This window comes from Micropterus salmoides, unplaced genomic scaffold, assembly GCF_014851395.1.
Source record: "Micropterus salmoides isolate LMB-PRFRI ecotype aquatic unplaced genomic scaffold, ASM1485139v1 Ms_hic_scaffold_3, whole genome shotgun sequence".
Taxonomy (NCBI): domain Eukaryota; kingdom Metazoa; phylum Chordata; class Actinopteri; order Centrarchiformes; family Centrarchidae; genus Micropterus; species Micropterus salmoides.
In genome coordinates this window covers 37,715,905-37,732,547 of record NW_024042261.1, presented here as the reverse complement: position 1 = coordinate 37,732,547, position 16,643 = coordinate 37,715,905, and the positions used below count along the sequence as shown (strand labels likewise).

Sequence of the window (16,643 nt, the reverse complement as noted above, 5' to 3'; positions counted from 1 at the left end):
TGTCTTGCTTAGGCTCACGCAGCATTTCCACTTGAAGTTTATTTAATTCAATTCAATTTTATTTATATAGCGCCAAATCACAACAACAGTTATCTCACAGCGCTTTTCATAAAAGAGCAGGTCTAGACCGTACTCTGTGATGCTATTTACAGAAGCCCAACAGTTCCCACCAAGAGCAGCACTAGGCGACAGAGGCAAGGAAAAACTTCCTTTAAGAGGCAGAAACCTCGAGCAGAACCATGGCTCAGGGTGGGCGGCCATCTGCCTCCACCGGTTGGGGTGAAGGAGAGAGAGAGAGAGAGGGGAGGGAGGCAGCCTACACAATATACACAGAGATACAGACAGTGAAGGTGATGTTGCTATAGACTAAATGAAAAATGGTACAGATATTTATAGTAGTGTTAATGATAACAATCGTAATGTTAATGATTATAATAACAATAATAACAATAAGACTAGCAACAATAGTCGTTGTAGCAGAGGGTGTCGAGCAGGAACACGGGGGCAGCAGGTGACCCGCAACCACAGATCCAGTTATGTAATCCAAACAAAGGGTGTTATGTCCTGAGTTGTTTAACACATCTAGATGTGAATACCACAAAATGAGAGCTGAAATTCTGAACTCTTGTCTCAGACTCATCTTTTGATCTTAAACCCAAATGTCTTCAGTGAACAACAAACACAAAGGAATTTGCCTTACTGTTCCAATACTTTTGGAGGGGATTATATATATAAATAAATCCCCCTCTCAGTCCTTGCGGGGTGGAATGTGTCATCCTCAAGCTCGGGTCACCTACCAGAGTCCTGGGAGTACCTGGAATCTGCTGGAGCCACTCTCCCAGTTTGGGGGTCACAGCCCCCAGTGCTCCAATCACCACTGGCACCACTAAACCATTCGGTTTATTCTCCTGGCTTCTGCTTCTCCCTCGTATCAGGTAGCCAGAGCGATAAGTCTTTGTTTGGCAGTCTCCAGAGCCTCAGGTATCGACAGATTGTTGTATTTCTTAGGTAGCCCCTTCCTTGCACCTTTCTGTTGACAAACTTCTCTTTGTGTTGCCTTGTTCTTGGCATCTAGCCTTTTCCTCCATGGGGGTAATTCTCTTTGTGGCTTGTGGTGTTCATCTTATAGACAAGCATCTCTAGGATCACATTTGCTGTGGCGTACATCAGCTCATTGGTCTCGGTTATGGCTTTAGTAGGGATAGTATAGTGCTGCAGACTTTCAGAGGGTACTTTGTCACTTAGCCTTGGCAATCTTGGTCGTTCTTGGGGGTCCAGCTTGGTTATGACCTTCAATCGTAGGTCAGTCGCCCTTATGTTGAGTGATTCTGTGCCGTAAGGGCTTGTTTTTATTGGGGCTTGGGACCCAATTTCTAAATGTGGGTCTCCCCGCTGACCTGTCGTCCTGGCTCCCCCTTGCCGTAGCATATTTGTTGCACTTCATCAATCTCTAGTATCAATGGTTTCAAGTGACTTAAAGCATCTTTACCTTTAATTAAAATTATGTCATCGTTAAGTCTTGTTGTCCTCCTGCTGGACATGATTACTTATTGCTGCACTCTGCTTCGACTCTTAAGTTACTATACACACATTTAATTCATGTTTAATTGAGTATTTAATTGTAAAAAATTGTATTTAATTAAAAGAGAACAGTTGCAAAAACAAAACTGTCATGTTTTTTCAGGCCACAAAAAGTCAGAGGCCGGGACGAGAGGAGAACACTGAGATTAATGAGTATGTTCTTATGGGGTCCAGTACTGAAGGCTGGCTAGAGGAAGATGCTGGAGCCCAGAGGAAAGAGTAGTATCTCCAAGGTTGTTGTTTCATATTCAGATATAAGAAAATTGAAAACAGTGTTTTAAAACAGCCATAAGGCTTTTTTCCCACCAGTTTCTTTCTGCTCTGTTGCCCTTGGTCACTGCTAACTCTTTTTGTGTTATATGAAAATCTGTATTGAAACCAAAACTGTCTTTCAGTACATTTACAGTATTTCACATTTGCAAATAGGCTCAAGCTGTACAGAGATCAAGGGTCTCCACAGCCATAAAGCGAAGACCTCCTTCATGTGCATTTTTTTAAACACTGTGACATTAAAGTCACAAATGGTTCACTAGTTTGTTGCTAGAAACAGCAACCTGCAGTTCTTAACCACAGGTTACAGTTTTGTAGGCCTCCCTATTCTGAGTACACTCTCTGAACTTAAAGCAAGGTGTAAAAGAACTAAAACCAGACAAAGTGTTTATCACTTTAACATTAACAGAGAAGTAAAAGAAATCAAGCAGTTTAAAATACATTTCCCATTACAGTGAATTAATGAGACAGGTTTGTCCATGATTGTGGAAGGTGTTATGCATGTAACAGTATTTTGGAAAAAAAATAAGAGTTTGGAACTGAACTAAACTACAGCTGCCAAACACCATCAATGAAAAACACTGTTGCTAAGTAAGTCTACAGGAAGAGAGTGAAGACTTTGAGAAGAGAAAATGATGACAAACTTAAAATTGATAAATGTTGCTAAAATCTCTTACTCTGAATTGTTTTTTAGAAAGTCTAGTAGATTCAAAGTTTACCAATGTACTGTGGCGCAACACTTGTTAATCTATAAAGGCTTGTAAGTAATGAGCAGCCTAGGATTTAAAAATGCAGAAACTGGCAACCAGTGCAAATAAACTAAATCTAGGGTATAAAACATTCAAAGCAGATAAAAAGGGCTGCAACATTTTTAAATGGAAAAAATATTCTCCCCTTCAGGCTCCCCAAACAGCAGAACACAGTCCTGATGTAAAGTAAATGGTGCTGCAGTACCTGAAATTTAATTAATAAAATTGAAATGATTTTAGATGTTAAAAACATCTTGATGGGGCACATGCCAGTATATAATTATCACAAAATCAATTAGCTTCCTGTTGGCAAATCCTGCCAAATAGTTGCTGTGACTTTAAGAGAGAAACCACAAGAAGCCTGATAAGGAAATTAATAGATGAAGAGGAAACCGCAGAGGAGAGCTGTTACAGAGTATAAGATCAAGAGACAGTAAATGAGGAAGATGGATACACTGATACACTGATATGGACAACATGCCAACTGGACATGGATCACATACTGGTGGTGTTCATGTTGCTCTGGAGCTCAGGTAGGACTTCACTGACTGCTGCTCACACAGCATGAGCTTGGATTGACTGACCCACTGGCAGATACATAAACTTCAGTTAAACCATCATTTTAAATTATAGTCAAGCAAGTCTAAAAATATAGGATAAAATGATGAATCATCTTTAAGTGTTTCAGTTACAGCTGTAAGGTCTGTAGAGAAATATGGACTGACTGAGGGCAACTTGTTTAGATTCTACTTGAAAATTTAGAAACTGTGTGATATTGGAGGATTGATAAGTGTTAATCACAAATAGGTCAATCTAAGATGATAGCATACTTCCTATCATGTCCTATCATGTACAGTCTGTTAACTCCCAATCTACAATATGCACACAGTTGAGACAGGCTGGAAAAGTGAGCTTGGATCTCAGACATCTCTAAAGTTCTGTGATCAAACATGCTTTATATAAGACAACCAGTCAAACATGCGTATGATTGGTGGTTTTTTGAATATTTAACCTTATTTAAATGTTCTTTGCAATGTGTTGTTTGATGATGCTGGTGGAAATTAGAAGAGTTCAAAACTGTTTGCCATCCCCAACCCTGATCTTTATATCCCACCTTAATCCTAAAACCAAGGCTTAACCCTCAAAGGCCCCTTAAATTATTAATCTTTATCTTGCTTGGTCCTAGGCCTAGGATTTATGCACGACAGTTAAGTATTCAGAACCTCCTAGTTAATTTAATATTAATTGCATGATGTGTGTGTTACTTTCGACCCTCCTGTGTGTTACTTTCGACACTCCTGTGTGTTACTTTCGACCCTCCTGTGTGTTACTTTCAACCCTCCTGTGTGTTACTTTCAACCCTCCTTTCAACCCTCCTGTGTGTTACTTTCGACCCTCCTCTGTGTTATTTTCGACCCTCCTGTGTGTTACTTTCAACCCTCCTGTGTGTTACTTTCAACCCTCTTTCAACCCTCCTTTCAACCCTCCTGTGTGTTACTTTCGACCCTCCTGTGTGTTACTTTCGACCCTCCTGTGTGTTACTTTCAACCCTCCTGTGTGTTACTTTCAACCCTCCTTTCAACCCTCCTGTGTGTTACTTTCAATCCTCCTTTCAACCCTCCTGTGTGTTACTTTCGACCTTCCTTTCAACCCTCCTGTGTGTTACTTTCGACCCTCCTGTGTGTTACTTTCAACCCTCCTTTCGACCCTCCTGTGTGTTACTTTCAACCCTCCTTTCAACCCTCCTGTGTGTTACTTTCGACCTTCCTTTCTACCCTCCTGTGTGTTACTATCAACCCTCCTTTCAACCCTCCTGTGTGTTACTTTCAACCCTCCTTTCAACCCTCCTGTGTGTTACTTTCGACCTTCCTTTCTACCCTCCTGTGTGTTACTTTCAACCCTCCTTTCAACCCTCCTGTGTGTTACTTTCAACCCTCGTGTGTTACTTTCGACCTTCCTTTCAACCCTCCTGTGTGTTACTTTCAACTGTCCTTTCAACCCTCCTGTGTATTACTTTCAATCCTCCTTTCAACCCTCCTGTGTGTTACTTTCGACCCTCCTGTGTGTTACTTTCAACCCTCCTTTCAACCCTCGTGTGTTACTTTCAACCCTCCTTTCAACCCTCCTGTGTGTTACTGTCAACCCTCCTTTCAACCCTCCTGTGTGTTACTTTCGACCTTCCTTTCTACCCTCCTGTGTGTTACTTTCAACCCTCCTTTCAACCCTCCTGTGTGTTACTTTCAACCCTCGTGTGTTACTTTCGACCTTCCTTTCAACCCTCCTGTGTGTTACTTTCAACTGTCCTTTCAACCCTCCTGTGTATTACTTTCAATCCTCCTTTCAACCCTCCTGTGTGTTACTTTCGACCCTCCTGTGTGTTACTTTCAACCCTCCTTTCAACCCTCGTGTGTTACTTTCAACCCTCCTTTCAACCCTCCTGTGTGTTACTGTCAATCCTCCTTTCAACCCTTCTGTGTGTTACTTTCAACCCTCCTGTGTTACTTTCAATGCTCCTTTCAACCCTTCTGTGTGTTACTTTCGACCTTCCTTTCAACCCTCCTGTGTGTTACTTTCGACCCTCCTGTGTGTTACTTTCAACCCTCCTATGTGTTACTTTCATCCCTCCTGTGTTACTTTCGACTCTCCTTTCAACCCTTCTGTGTGTTCCTTTCAACCCTCCTGTGTATTACTTTCAACCCTCCTTTCAACCCTCCTGTGTATTACTTTCAACCCTCCTTTCGACCCTCCTGTGTGTTACTTTCGACCCTCCTTTCAACCCTCCTGTGTGTTATTTTCGACCCTCCTTTCAACTCTCCTGTGTTACTTTCGACTCTCCTTTCAACCCTTCTGTGTGTTACTTTCGACCCTCCTGTGTGTTACTTTCAACCCTCCTTTCAACCCTCCTGTGTGTTACTTTCAATCCTTCTTTCAACCCTCCTGTGTATTACTTTCAACCCTCCTTTCAACCCTCCTGTGTATTACTTTCAATCCTCCTTTCAACCCTCCTGTGTGTTACTTTCAACCCTCCTTTCAACCCTCCTGTGTATTACTTTCAACCCTCCTTTCAACCCTCCTGTGTGTTACTTTCAACCCTCCTTTCAACCCTCCTTTCAACCCTCCTGTGTATTACTTTCAATCCTCCTTTCAACCCTCCTGTGTGTTACTTTCGACCCTCCTGTGTGTTACTTTCAACCCTCCTTTCAACCTTCCTGTGTGTTACTTTCAACCCTCCTTTCAACCCTCCTGTGTGTTACTTTCGACCTTCCTTTCAACCCTCCTGTGTGTTACTTTCGACCCTCCTGTGTGTTACTTTCAACCCTCCTTTCAACCCTCCTGTGTGTTACTTTCGACCTTCCTTTCTACCCTCCTGTGTGTTACTTTCAACTCTCCTTTCAACTCTCCTGTGTGTTACTTTTAACCCTCCTTTCAACCCTCGTGTGTTACTTTCGACCTTCCTTTCAACCCTCCTGTGTGTTACTTTCGACCTTCCTTTCTACCCTCCTGTGTGTTACTTTCAACCCTCCTTTCTACCCTTCTGTGTGTTACTTTCAACCCTCCTTTCAACCCTCGTGTGTGTTACTTTCGACCCTCCTGTGTGTTACTTTCAACCCTCCTTTCAACCCTCCTGTGTGTTACTTTCAACCCTCCTTTCAACCCTCCTGTGTGTTACTGTCAATCCTCCTTTCAACCCTCCTGTGTGTTACTTTCGACCCTCCTGTGTGTTACTTTCAACCCTCCTTTCAACCCTCCTGTGTGTTACTTTCGACCTTCCTTTCTACCCTCCTGTGTGTTACTTTCAACTCTCCTTTCAACCCTCCTGTGTGTTACTTTTAACCCTCCTTTCAACCCTCGTGTGTTACTTTCGACCTTCCTTTCAACCCTCCTGTGTGTTACTTTCAACCCTCCTTTCAACCCTCCTGTGTATTACTTTCAATCCTCCTTTCAACCCTCCTGTGTGTTACTTTCGACCCTCCTGTGTGTTACTTTCAACCCTCCTTTCAACCCTCCTGTGTATTACTTTCAACCCTCCTTTCTACCCTCCTGTGTGTTACTGTCAATCCTCCTTTCAACCCTTCTTTGTGTTACTTTCAACCCTCCTGTGTTACTTTCAATCCTCCTTTCAACCCTTCTGTGTGTTACTTTCGACCTTCCTTTCAACCCTCCTGTGTGTTACTTTCGACCCTCCTGTGTGTTACTTTCAACCCTCCTGTGTGTTACTTTCATCCCTCCTGTTACTTTCGACTCTCCTTTCAACCTTTCTGAGTGTTTCTTTCAACCCTCCTGTGTATTCCTTTCAACCCTCCTGTGTATTACTTTCGACCTTCCTTTCAACCCTCCTTTCAACCCTCCTGTGTATTACTTTCAATCCTCCTTTCGACCCTCCTGTGTGTTACTTTCGACCCTCCTTTCAACCCTCCTGTGTGTTATTTTCGACCCTCCTTTCAACTCTCCTGTGTGTTTCTTTCGACCCTCCTGTGCGTTACTTTCAACCCTCCTTTCAACCCTCCTGTGTGTTACTTTCGACCCTTCTGTGTGTTACTTTCGACCTTCCTTTCAACCCTCCTGTGTGTTACTTTCGACCCTCCTGTGTGTCACTTTCGACTCTCCTTTCAACTCTCCTGTGTGTTACTTTCGACCCTCCTTTCAACCCTCCTGTGTGTTACTTTCAACCTTCCTGTGTGTTACTTTCAACCTTCCTGTGTGTTACTTTCGACCCCCCTTACTACTGCTCCTATTCTGTCCTCTGCAAATCCTTTTCAGTTGTGTTCAGATAGGCTGCACAGCAGTCTTTCCCGTGGACACTTGGACTTCCTTTATTATTTTCAGGGCGAATCCTGGGTGGAGAGTTCCCTGTCGGAGGTAGGCTTCTAGGGCCCCAGAAGACAGCTCAGGTTAAGCTTTGTGTAGGCAGGACCTGGGGAAGTGGTAATTCTTTTGAACTTTTGACATCCTGTTTTTGAGATATGTTAAAACACTTGTTTTTTTTCCAAGAAAGGGAAATTTAATCTACACTTAAATTTACTTTAACTACCTTTGAAGTTTTACTTTAGTTTAAAGTTTCTTTACTCACCATAGTTGCGTATATTTTTGATATGAAAAAAACCCCATTTCTTGTTTTTTGTCAATCTCGCTTCATATTAAAGGGGCAATATGTAGTTTTCAGCGGCCACTAGTGGTGTGGTTTTTAAATTGCAACCTGGTGTATGCTTGTATGCATGCTCACACTTCTGACACACCAGGAAAAAGCTTCACACAACACGCTGGAAACTCAGGCAAACTCCCACTGCAACCTTAATATTTTTATGAGCTTGACTACTCCATGCTCATTTCATGATAACGTTGCATTTAATGAATTTAGCAATATGTCAGTGTTAGCTTGCCTTTTTAATAACTGTTTGTGTAACGTTATCTTTCACAGGAGGCTCAGCAATGTGAGCACAACTAAATTTATTAGAAATGGTTAGTGAGCGGGAATGAATATTATAAATGTGATTATTGCCACACTTTATATCAGTTTGACTGCAGTAAGTAAGGGTACTACAGTGGATGAGCCTTCCACTGTGGTGTTTTCCTGCACCATTATGTTGCATTATCTTAACAGTTTAATGTGTTGAAAGGTTTCAGCATGCAATCACAGCCAATGGATTTCCCGGAAAATCTGACCCGGAGTCTTCACATAGGAATAGGCCTGCAGGCCGTCAGAGGAAACAGAGAAACCTGGCAAGTGGATAATTTTTATGTGAGGTCACAACCTTTTCACACATATGTTGAGTATTTTTTGGTATCCTAATTTTTGAATCATCATTATACATTATGTTATACACGATGAGTCTGCATGATGAGTTGTTTCTCCAATCTTATATATGCAAATGTATACAAAGATTTAAATCAATCACTCTGTATAATGATTTTTGTTTTAACCAAAGACCATAATTGTGATGAGTCTACACTCCAAGATATAAAAGGCCTAGGACCAAAGACCATTGCATTAATTGTTGACATGCATGGAGAAAAGGATCCAGGTGCAGGAGGGAGGATTTGTGACCATGAGTGCAAATTTTTATCTTTTGACACGAATCCAAATTATTATCTGTGGACATGAGTGCAGGGATGTATGTGTTACAAGAGTGATCCGCATCAAGCCTGAGCGTAGGAGAGAGGTTATTACCACCCACCAAAGGAGGAGAGTATACACATGCATGTGGACAAATGGAGGTCAGAAGATAAGTAAACACCACCAGCAAAAGGGAGATAAGGAGCCTTTTGTGGTAAGAATGTCAGTCCAAAGAGGCCACCTGCATGAAAAAATTACTTTTCCTTGGAAACCTTGGAAAGTCCCTAAAATTCCCTGGAAATCACTAGGATTTTACTATGAGCAACCTTTGATTATGTTTTTGTCTTGTTAAAGAAAAAAACCCTGAACAAACAAAGTTTTGTTAAAGTTATCCAAACGTGTACAGAGTATAAGAGCTACTAGCAGACATCTGTTACTGGACGAAGGACCAACAGCCTGCTGTAAGAAACTGTTAATAGACAGGTTGCATAAGACCTCATCAGTCACTGTTAACAGCCTCAGGTGACCTGCTTTCACGACCGACTTTCCTGTAACACCGTTTTCCTGTGTTTTCCAACCAGCTCACATGACATCAACGGCAACCATTGTCATACACTCTTACATACCCACAGTTGTTGTGTTTTTTCTAATGACAGACAGGTGACTTCATGAACAAATATTATTTATTTAATTTCAGCGTTGTTTTGATTTTCCCATGTTTTAATGTTCATTGACACTGAATGTATCGGTAGCCATGCTTTTGACCAGACAAAAATCTTGTCACAAATTCCCTCACATTAACTTCAGCACCTCAGATAAAGTGCAGCTCACAGTCCCAAACAGAGGACATCTGTGCCTCAGATTTTAGATGTTTATTTAAAAAAAAACCTCTTTCAGTTAGTTACTCACAGTGCATCTTGCCGATGTCGCATCAGCTGGGTGGAGTTCACTCGCCCCGACTCGTTATTCATTTTACACATTTGTTTTTCACTGCGTGAGAAAATTGATGTGTAGCGTAAGAGCGTGTGAAAATTGTCAATTGCCTGAGTCCAACGCTCGATGCCAGACAGTTGGCAGCTCGGGTGTTAAAGGTTATTAAGCAAGTTTAGCTTTGCTAGTCTGCCTAACTGTTAGCTCCTCACCTCCTCCTGTCATACATGGGCTACATGGTGCTTCTTAACACTGTATTTGGCCAGAAATTTGTCGTCCCTATCATTTTATTTTCCTCACTGTGTTTTGGCTTTTCTTTTTCTGGGCCCCTGACAGGCTGCAGTGTTGTTTACAGTGACTTTCTTTACATATGCATGCTCTGCACATCTGGCCAAATGTTTCGACCATACCATTCACATAACAGCGGGGGTGTGTTATCAGATGACGTATGAAGTATGAAATATGTTGTAATGATAATAATACATTTATTTATCATGTAAATACATCTAAAAGGTTTCCTTATTCATATTAGACTGTAAGTAAAGTATTGTCCTTGATCCGATTTACGGGTCAACCATAGACCTTTGCATGGACCCCCTGGGCCTTGGGCCGGGGTTATCTGTGCCCTTTGATCAACCCTGACGACAGGTCTGGTTATCAATTAGCTTTCTGTTGACAAATGCCAAAGTGTTGGCAGTCATGTTAAGCAAGAAACCACACAAATTCTGATAAGGAAATTTAAAGATGAAGAGGAAACTGCACATCTGACCGGCAGAAGAGAGCTATATAAGATTAAGCAAGTAAATGAAGCTAGAATGCTCATATGGACAACACAACAACTGGACATGGAGCACGTACTGGTGGTGTTCATGTTGCTCTGGAGCTCAGGTAGGACTTCAGGACAGTCTTTTTAGCCTCAGTGACTGCTGCTACAGAATGAGTTTGGTTTGACTGGCATGAACTTTATTTAAACCAATATTTTAAATTAAAATCAAGCTAGGTTAGAAAGAAATTTGGGGAAATGACAGGGGGAAAGGGATCTTGGATCTCAGACATTTCTAAAGAACCGTGATGAGACATAAATGTGTCATAGATGTATGATTGGTTTTATCTTATTTAAATGTTCTGTGGTTCTTAGGTTATTGATTACCATGAATGCAATCATTTGCCTTGTTTTCCCTTTTTGCAGAAAAAAATTTAATAGATTTTTTCATGACTCTCCCCAGGTCTCCAGGGGAGGAAGATCACACTTTTAAAGGTAAACAGAGAAAGTAGAAATATATTTACACAAGAGATTATTTCACTAATGAAACTCTTACCTGTGTTAGAGACTGATGATATCCGCTTGGTGGGAGGATCCAGCCGCTGTTCTGGTTTGCTGCAGGTGAAACGCCAGGGAGCTTGGAGACAGGAGGATGACCGTGGCTGGGACCTGAAGTTAGCAGATGAAGTTTGTAGACATCTGGACTGTGGTTCTGTGGTTCGGGCTTCCTCAAGTTTTCAAAAACCTTCATGGAGAATCAATCCTTCCTGTATTAATTTAAAATCTAGACCGAGGAAATGTTTGACAAAAAGGTCCTCACATCTTCTTACCAGTTTGGAGATCACCTGCTCAGGTAACGCCATCCGTAGCCAAAAAACAAAGACACAACTCCCAGAAGCTCAGAGAATGATAGGATTCCATTTAACCGCTAACTGGATTTAGTGTCATTTGCAAAGTTATTAAAATAAATTTACATTAAATTATATAAATTAACATTAACAAAGATGTTATTTTAGGATGTTATTTTGCAGATTTTTGTTTATTGTGTAATTTCTGGGCACCCTAGTATATTTTACTATAGTACATGTTTACATCTTGGTCATCTCTGTAATACATTGGGTTGCGATATATCCACTAACTGATATTGATTTGAATTTGCTGTCTGATGTGTCAACAAGAAAAAAGAAAATTATTATTGTTTATTTAATTGTTATTATAGATTCCTCAGGAAAGATGTACCTCTGCTCTATATTGTGAAGTCTATCAAATGAAATGGTTACACCTATATTAGACTGGTATGTTTAAAATTTACAGTGTTGATCTGCCACTAAAGGGACTCCTAACTGTTATGTCTCCTAACATGTCCCACCCAGCTTTTCCAGAACTGTGAAAAGCTGGGTGGGACAGATGAGTCTTACAAATGGGAATAAGACCAAAGAGATCTTGAGAGAAACGTTAAATCTTGCCTTCATTCTCACCTCTGTACACCTTGCCATCCATGTGTCATTGTTAGTTACAGCTTTACTATTCCAAGTTAAATTGGAACAAGTTACAAAATTGTCAGATGTATCCCTCCAAATTGTGACGTTGGAAAAGCGTGGGAAGAGGGAGTTTCAGACACTGATCGACATCACTGCAAGCACTCAGTTTGAGGTAAAATATTAAGTCTTTAGAGTTGACACTACAGGTGTCTAAAACCCCTTTTACACTGACTCGCTTTTAGCCCGCCGTCCTCTGTTTTCCATTGCAGCTCACCAAAATGGACAGTTGAAGACTGGAAAAATGTTGCTGGTCTGATGAGTCTCGATTTCTGTTGAGACATTCAGATGGTAGAGTCAGAATTTGGCGTAAACAGAATGAGAACATGGATCCATCATGCCTTGTTACCACTGTGCAGGCTGCTGGTGGTGGTGTAATGGTGTGGGGGATGTTTTCTTGGCACACTTTAGGCCCCTTAGTGCCAATTGGGCATGGTTTAAATGCCACGTCCTACCTGAGCATTGTTTCTGACCATGTCCATCCCTTTATGACCACCATGTACCCATCCTCTGATGGCTACTTCCAGCAGGATAATGCACCATGTCACAAAGCTCCAATCATTTCAAATTGGTTTCTTGAACATGACAATGACTTCACTGTACTAAAATGGCCCCCACAGTCACCAGATCTCAACCCAATAGAGCATCTTTGGGATGTGGTGGAACGGGAGCTTCGTGCCCTGGATGTGCATCCCACAAATCTCCATCAACTGCAAGATGCTATCCATCAATATGGGCCAACATTTCTAAAGAATGCTTTCAGCACCTTGTTGAATCAATGCCACGAATTAAGGCAGTTCTGAAGTGAAAGGGGGTCAAACACAGTATTAGTATGGTGTTCCTAATAATCCTTTAGGTGAGTATAAACCTTTCTGGGACAAAGTGCAGGAAAGCTCAGGAACAGTTCTCAAAAACATGCACAGACAACAAGGACTGACTGGCATTATGACTGGCATACACTGTAGGACCACTTCATTATATGTAATGTTTTATTTTGCCATGCCTAAACTCATCAAATTCAACTCTCTGCTGTGTTTCTGTGTCTCTCGCTCTCTTCCTCTTCAGACTCTGTCAGGCTGGTTAATGGGACTAGTCTGTGTTCAGGCAGACTGGAGGTGAAGTCTAACCAGTGTGGTCCTCAGTGTGTGAAGATGACTTTAACCAGCAGATGCAGAGGTGGTCTGTAGGGAGCTTGGCTGTGGGCTCCTTCAGTCCTCCAGGGGGCGCTCTATGCAGGAGTAGAGGGGCCCATGAGGACCAAAGAGTTCCAGTGTGAAGGCCATGAGTCTGCTCTCCTGGATTGTCAGATTGACAGCTCAGGCTCAGCTAGAGACACCTGCTCATCTGGCAAAGCTGTTGAACTCACCTGCTCAGGTAGGAGAGGAGCTGCAGCTTTGTTTTGGACTGATTTTCTATTTAATAAATGTGACTTCATCTATTTTTAATAATTACTCTCGTCTGCCCAGAGCCCGATAATGTCCGGTTGGTGGGAGGATCCACTCGCTGTGCTGGTGAACTGGAGGTGAAACAACAGGAAGAGTGGGAAAAGGTGGACGACCAAACGTCTGGCTGGAATCTAAAGACAGCAGATGTTGTGTGTGAACAACTGGACTGCGGCTCTGCTGTTTCTACAGGGAAGAGAACGATTAGCCAGTACAGAACAATATGGAGGATTGGATCAACTTGTCTTCAGTCCGAATCTGCAGTTAGAGAATGTTTATTTACAAAGCTTGACACTTCACTTTCCAACCTGGAGATCAAGTGCTCAGGTAACTCCAGAAATACCTCAACTATAACAATAATCTTTCTTAGTCTTTCTTTATTTGGTGACGGTTTTGTAAAGTAAAAATCCAAATGAGGTACCATCCAACCTAAAGTAGATCAAGAATAAGTTCTGTTAAGCTCAGTTTTGCATTCCACCTGTGTGCCACATTGTTACAGGCCCACGCAGCAAGGCATAAATGCATAGAAAATGAAAAGGCGGCCACAAATGCACACTGACGCCATCTTTAAAAAAGAGTTATTGAAAGCTTCATTCTTTTCACATTTTTATTTACAGCATTATATGTTGATATTAGATCATAATAGGCTGTATATTAACTTACTAGGAGAGAAACTGTAGTTCTATGTAAAATCAGAACTGGCCTGTAGCTGGAAAGAATAGGTAAAAGACAGGGATGTACTGGGACTGAAATTCAGCCCGGGACTTTGAGATGGAGAGCCTTTTATGCGAGCGAGGTGGGGAGCGGGGCGTGGTGAAAAATGACTTGTATATAGTCAGTTTCATTATGATAAAGACCTTCAAGAAACTTTTGTGACACCCGCCTCTTAAGTTTGTATAAGCACAAGGCACCGCTGCACTGAACAAGACCACTTAGCCAAGCCTGAGTCCATCAGAAATCTAAAATAGTTAATATAATCAAATTACAATACAGTCCCATAAAATAGAGCAGTGTGTATGCATAAAAATCTAATTCCTCATCTTCAGCTCTGAGTAGGCCTATCCCTGGCTCAGCTCCCCTGTGCTAGACCCTGACTCTGCTTGTACTGATTGTGCAGCTACATATGAATGTTAAGAACATCCCAGCAACCCAGCCCTGCACATGTACCCCCCTGTACCTGTCAAGAAATTCCCCTACAGCCTTCTTCAATGCAGTAACACAAGTTCTAAAAGTTCTATGTTGACATTTTCCTTACATGCTACACATCCAAAGAATTTTGTAGCTGTGTGTTGTTATTTATTTTGTGTTGCTCTAAATTCAAACTCTCTGTCTGCATGTTTTACTCTCTCTCCCTGTCGTCCTCTTCAGGACCTGTCAGGCTGGTTAATGGACTAGTCCATGTTCGGCAGACTGGAGGTGAAGTCTAACCAGTCGTGGTCCTCAATGTGTGAAGATGACTTTGACCAGCAGGATGCAGAAGTGGTCTGCAGGGAGCTTGGCTGTGGGCTCCTTCAGTCCTCCAGGGGGCGCTGTATGGAGAAGCAGGGCCCCCAGTGTGGTCAAAAGAGTTCCAGTGTGGAGGCCATGAGTCTGCTCTCCGGGACTGTGGAAGCTCAGGCTCAGCTAGAGACACCTGCTCATCTGGCAAGCTGTTGAACTCACATGTTCAGGTAGGAGAAGATCTGCTGCTTTGATTTGGTGTAATCTCTGTTGTAATGCAAGTTACTTTACTTCTTTAGCTAATTACTCTCTTGTATCTGTTCAGAGCCTGATGACGTCCGGTTGGTTGGAGGGGCCAGCCGCTGTGTCGGTAGACTTGAGATGAAACGGAAGGGAGAGTGGAGACCAGTAGCTGAGTACTTCCTTAACTGGAACCTGTTGTCCGCAGCTTTAGTTGTAGGCAGCTGGACTGTGGCTCTGCTCTTTCAGCAGAAAGAGTTATAAGTGATGAATTATACAAACGAGAACCATGGATAATTGCACCTTCCTGTGGTTCGTCTGAGTCTGTAATCAGAGAATGTGATTTATTATCGCTCGGGTATGGTTCTAATAGAAGGGTTCTAAGCCTGGAAGTCACCTGCTCAGGTAACGGCATCAATGAAACACAGGAATCCTTATAATCTCTTACCTGCCTGTTCATTTTTAAACTAAGTCATCTGAATAAGATTTCAATTTATCCATTATCAATATCTCCTGCTAATAAACAAATCTTGTCATCGTACTGTGTTCAGTGTTCGCTTTGACAAAACAAATGAAGATGAGGAATTTTATTTTTCTTAAATGCAGACTAAATGTTTCATCTCCCACCGTGTTCACAGATATTCTGGCTCAGCCAAACATCTCCTTCTCTGCTACACTGACGGGGATTCTGAGGCCAAGCAGCAGGGGCTTCAGGTGCTCATGGGCTCCAACTTCACCATCAGCTGCTCATCCTGCCACAGTATCCAGGAGGCTCCTTCCAGCTTATCTTCACCAACTCCAACACAACACAGAACTACACCCTGCCAGCTGTCAATCACACTGCCCATTTCCTGTTCTCTGCTGCAGACCACCACACAAGGGAACTACAGCTGTTTATCACATCTATGTTTTCTCCCATAACTTTCTTCTGAGAGCCAGCCACTCCATCACTGTCTCAGGTAACTTCTTAGACAATCTGGGCCCAATAGGGAAATGTGACACTGAAAGGCTAGAAAGTACTACTGTATTATCTTACAGACTAATCTAATGGATAAGGGACATGGAAACAGTAACTACGTATAAAGTTCATAAAAGTTTGATTGCCGGAGTGCAGATAAGTTGAGTGCATTTCAACAGGACAATACAACACAATTTAGTTTTGGTTTATAGATTATCTGCTTATTTGAGAACATACAATACAGAACAATTATTATACAATTATTTGACTGCATGAAAATATATTCAGTGATAATGAGACACCAAGTCTTCACTTCCATCCAGAAAACCAGCAGTCTAACGATTTTAATTTTTTGTCCATGACACACAAGACAGAGGATAAGGAGAGCAACTTTGTGAGGAACTCAAACGCTAAAAGTCAGCAAAAACAAGATTTATAGCATCAATTCCAACTGAAATGAACTTGCTTTTTTTTCGCTATTTGCTCTATACAGATGAGTATTAGGGCCACATGTGAAAATGTATTTGAGCTCTGAGTCTATCTCAGAATTTAGACTTAGACTCAGAGCTCAAAGACACTTTTCACATGTGGCCTCTCCTCTTCTGTTGCCCGTGAATAAAATGTCCTGTGTTCTCCTTGGGAGATATACATATCTATACAGCCAGTCAAATCAGATG

At 41.9% G+C, this 16,643-nt stretch overlaps 1 protein-coding gene and 1 long non-coding RNA gene across 2 annotated transcripts; both read left to right on the top strand.

Moving 5' to 3' along the window:
- Positions 1-10,246: 10,246 nt before the first annotated feature.
- Positions 10,247-13,073, top strand: LOC119882490 (CD5 antigen-like). The gene is made up of 4 exons (XM_038692532.1): positions 10,247-10,473; positions 10,812-10,843; positions 10,914-11,201; positions 12,952-13,073. Exons 1-4 carry the CDS (start codon positions 10,409-10,411, stop codon positions 13,071-13,073), a joined length of 507 nt encoding a protein of 168 aa, XP_038548460.1. The 5' UTR covers positions 10,247-10,408.
- A 444-nt stretch (positions 13,074-13,517) lies between these two features.
- On the top strand, positions 13,518-15,874 carry LOC119882970. The gene is made up of 4 exons (XR_005440572.1): positions 13,518-13,655; positions 14,697-14,998; positions 15,094-15,413; positions 15,647-15,874. It is a non-coding gene; the product is annotated as an uncharacterized LOC119882970 (long non-coding RNA).
- Positions 15,875-16,643: the final 769 nt, after the last annotated feature.

What these genes read in the sequence shown, in the direction of transcription:
- LOC119882490 (XM_038692532.1), top strand. Translation starts at nt 10,409, where the DNA reads ATGGACAACACAACAACTGGACATGGAGCACGTACTGGTGGTGTTCAT. An exon ending in CATGTTGCTCTGGAGCTCAG is followed by an intron (nt 10,474 to 10,811) that starts GTAGGACTTCAG and finishes GACTCTCCCCAG; the next exon opens with GTCTCCAGGGGAGGAAGATC. An exon ending in GGAAGATCACACTTTTAAAG is followed by an intron (nt 10,844 to 10,913) that starts GTAAACAGAGAA and finishes TACCTGTGTTAG; the next exon opens with AGACTGATGATATCCGCTTG.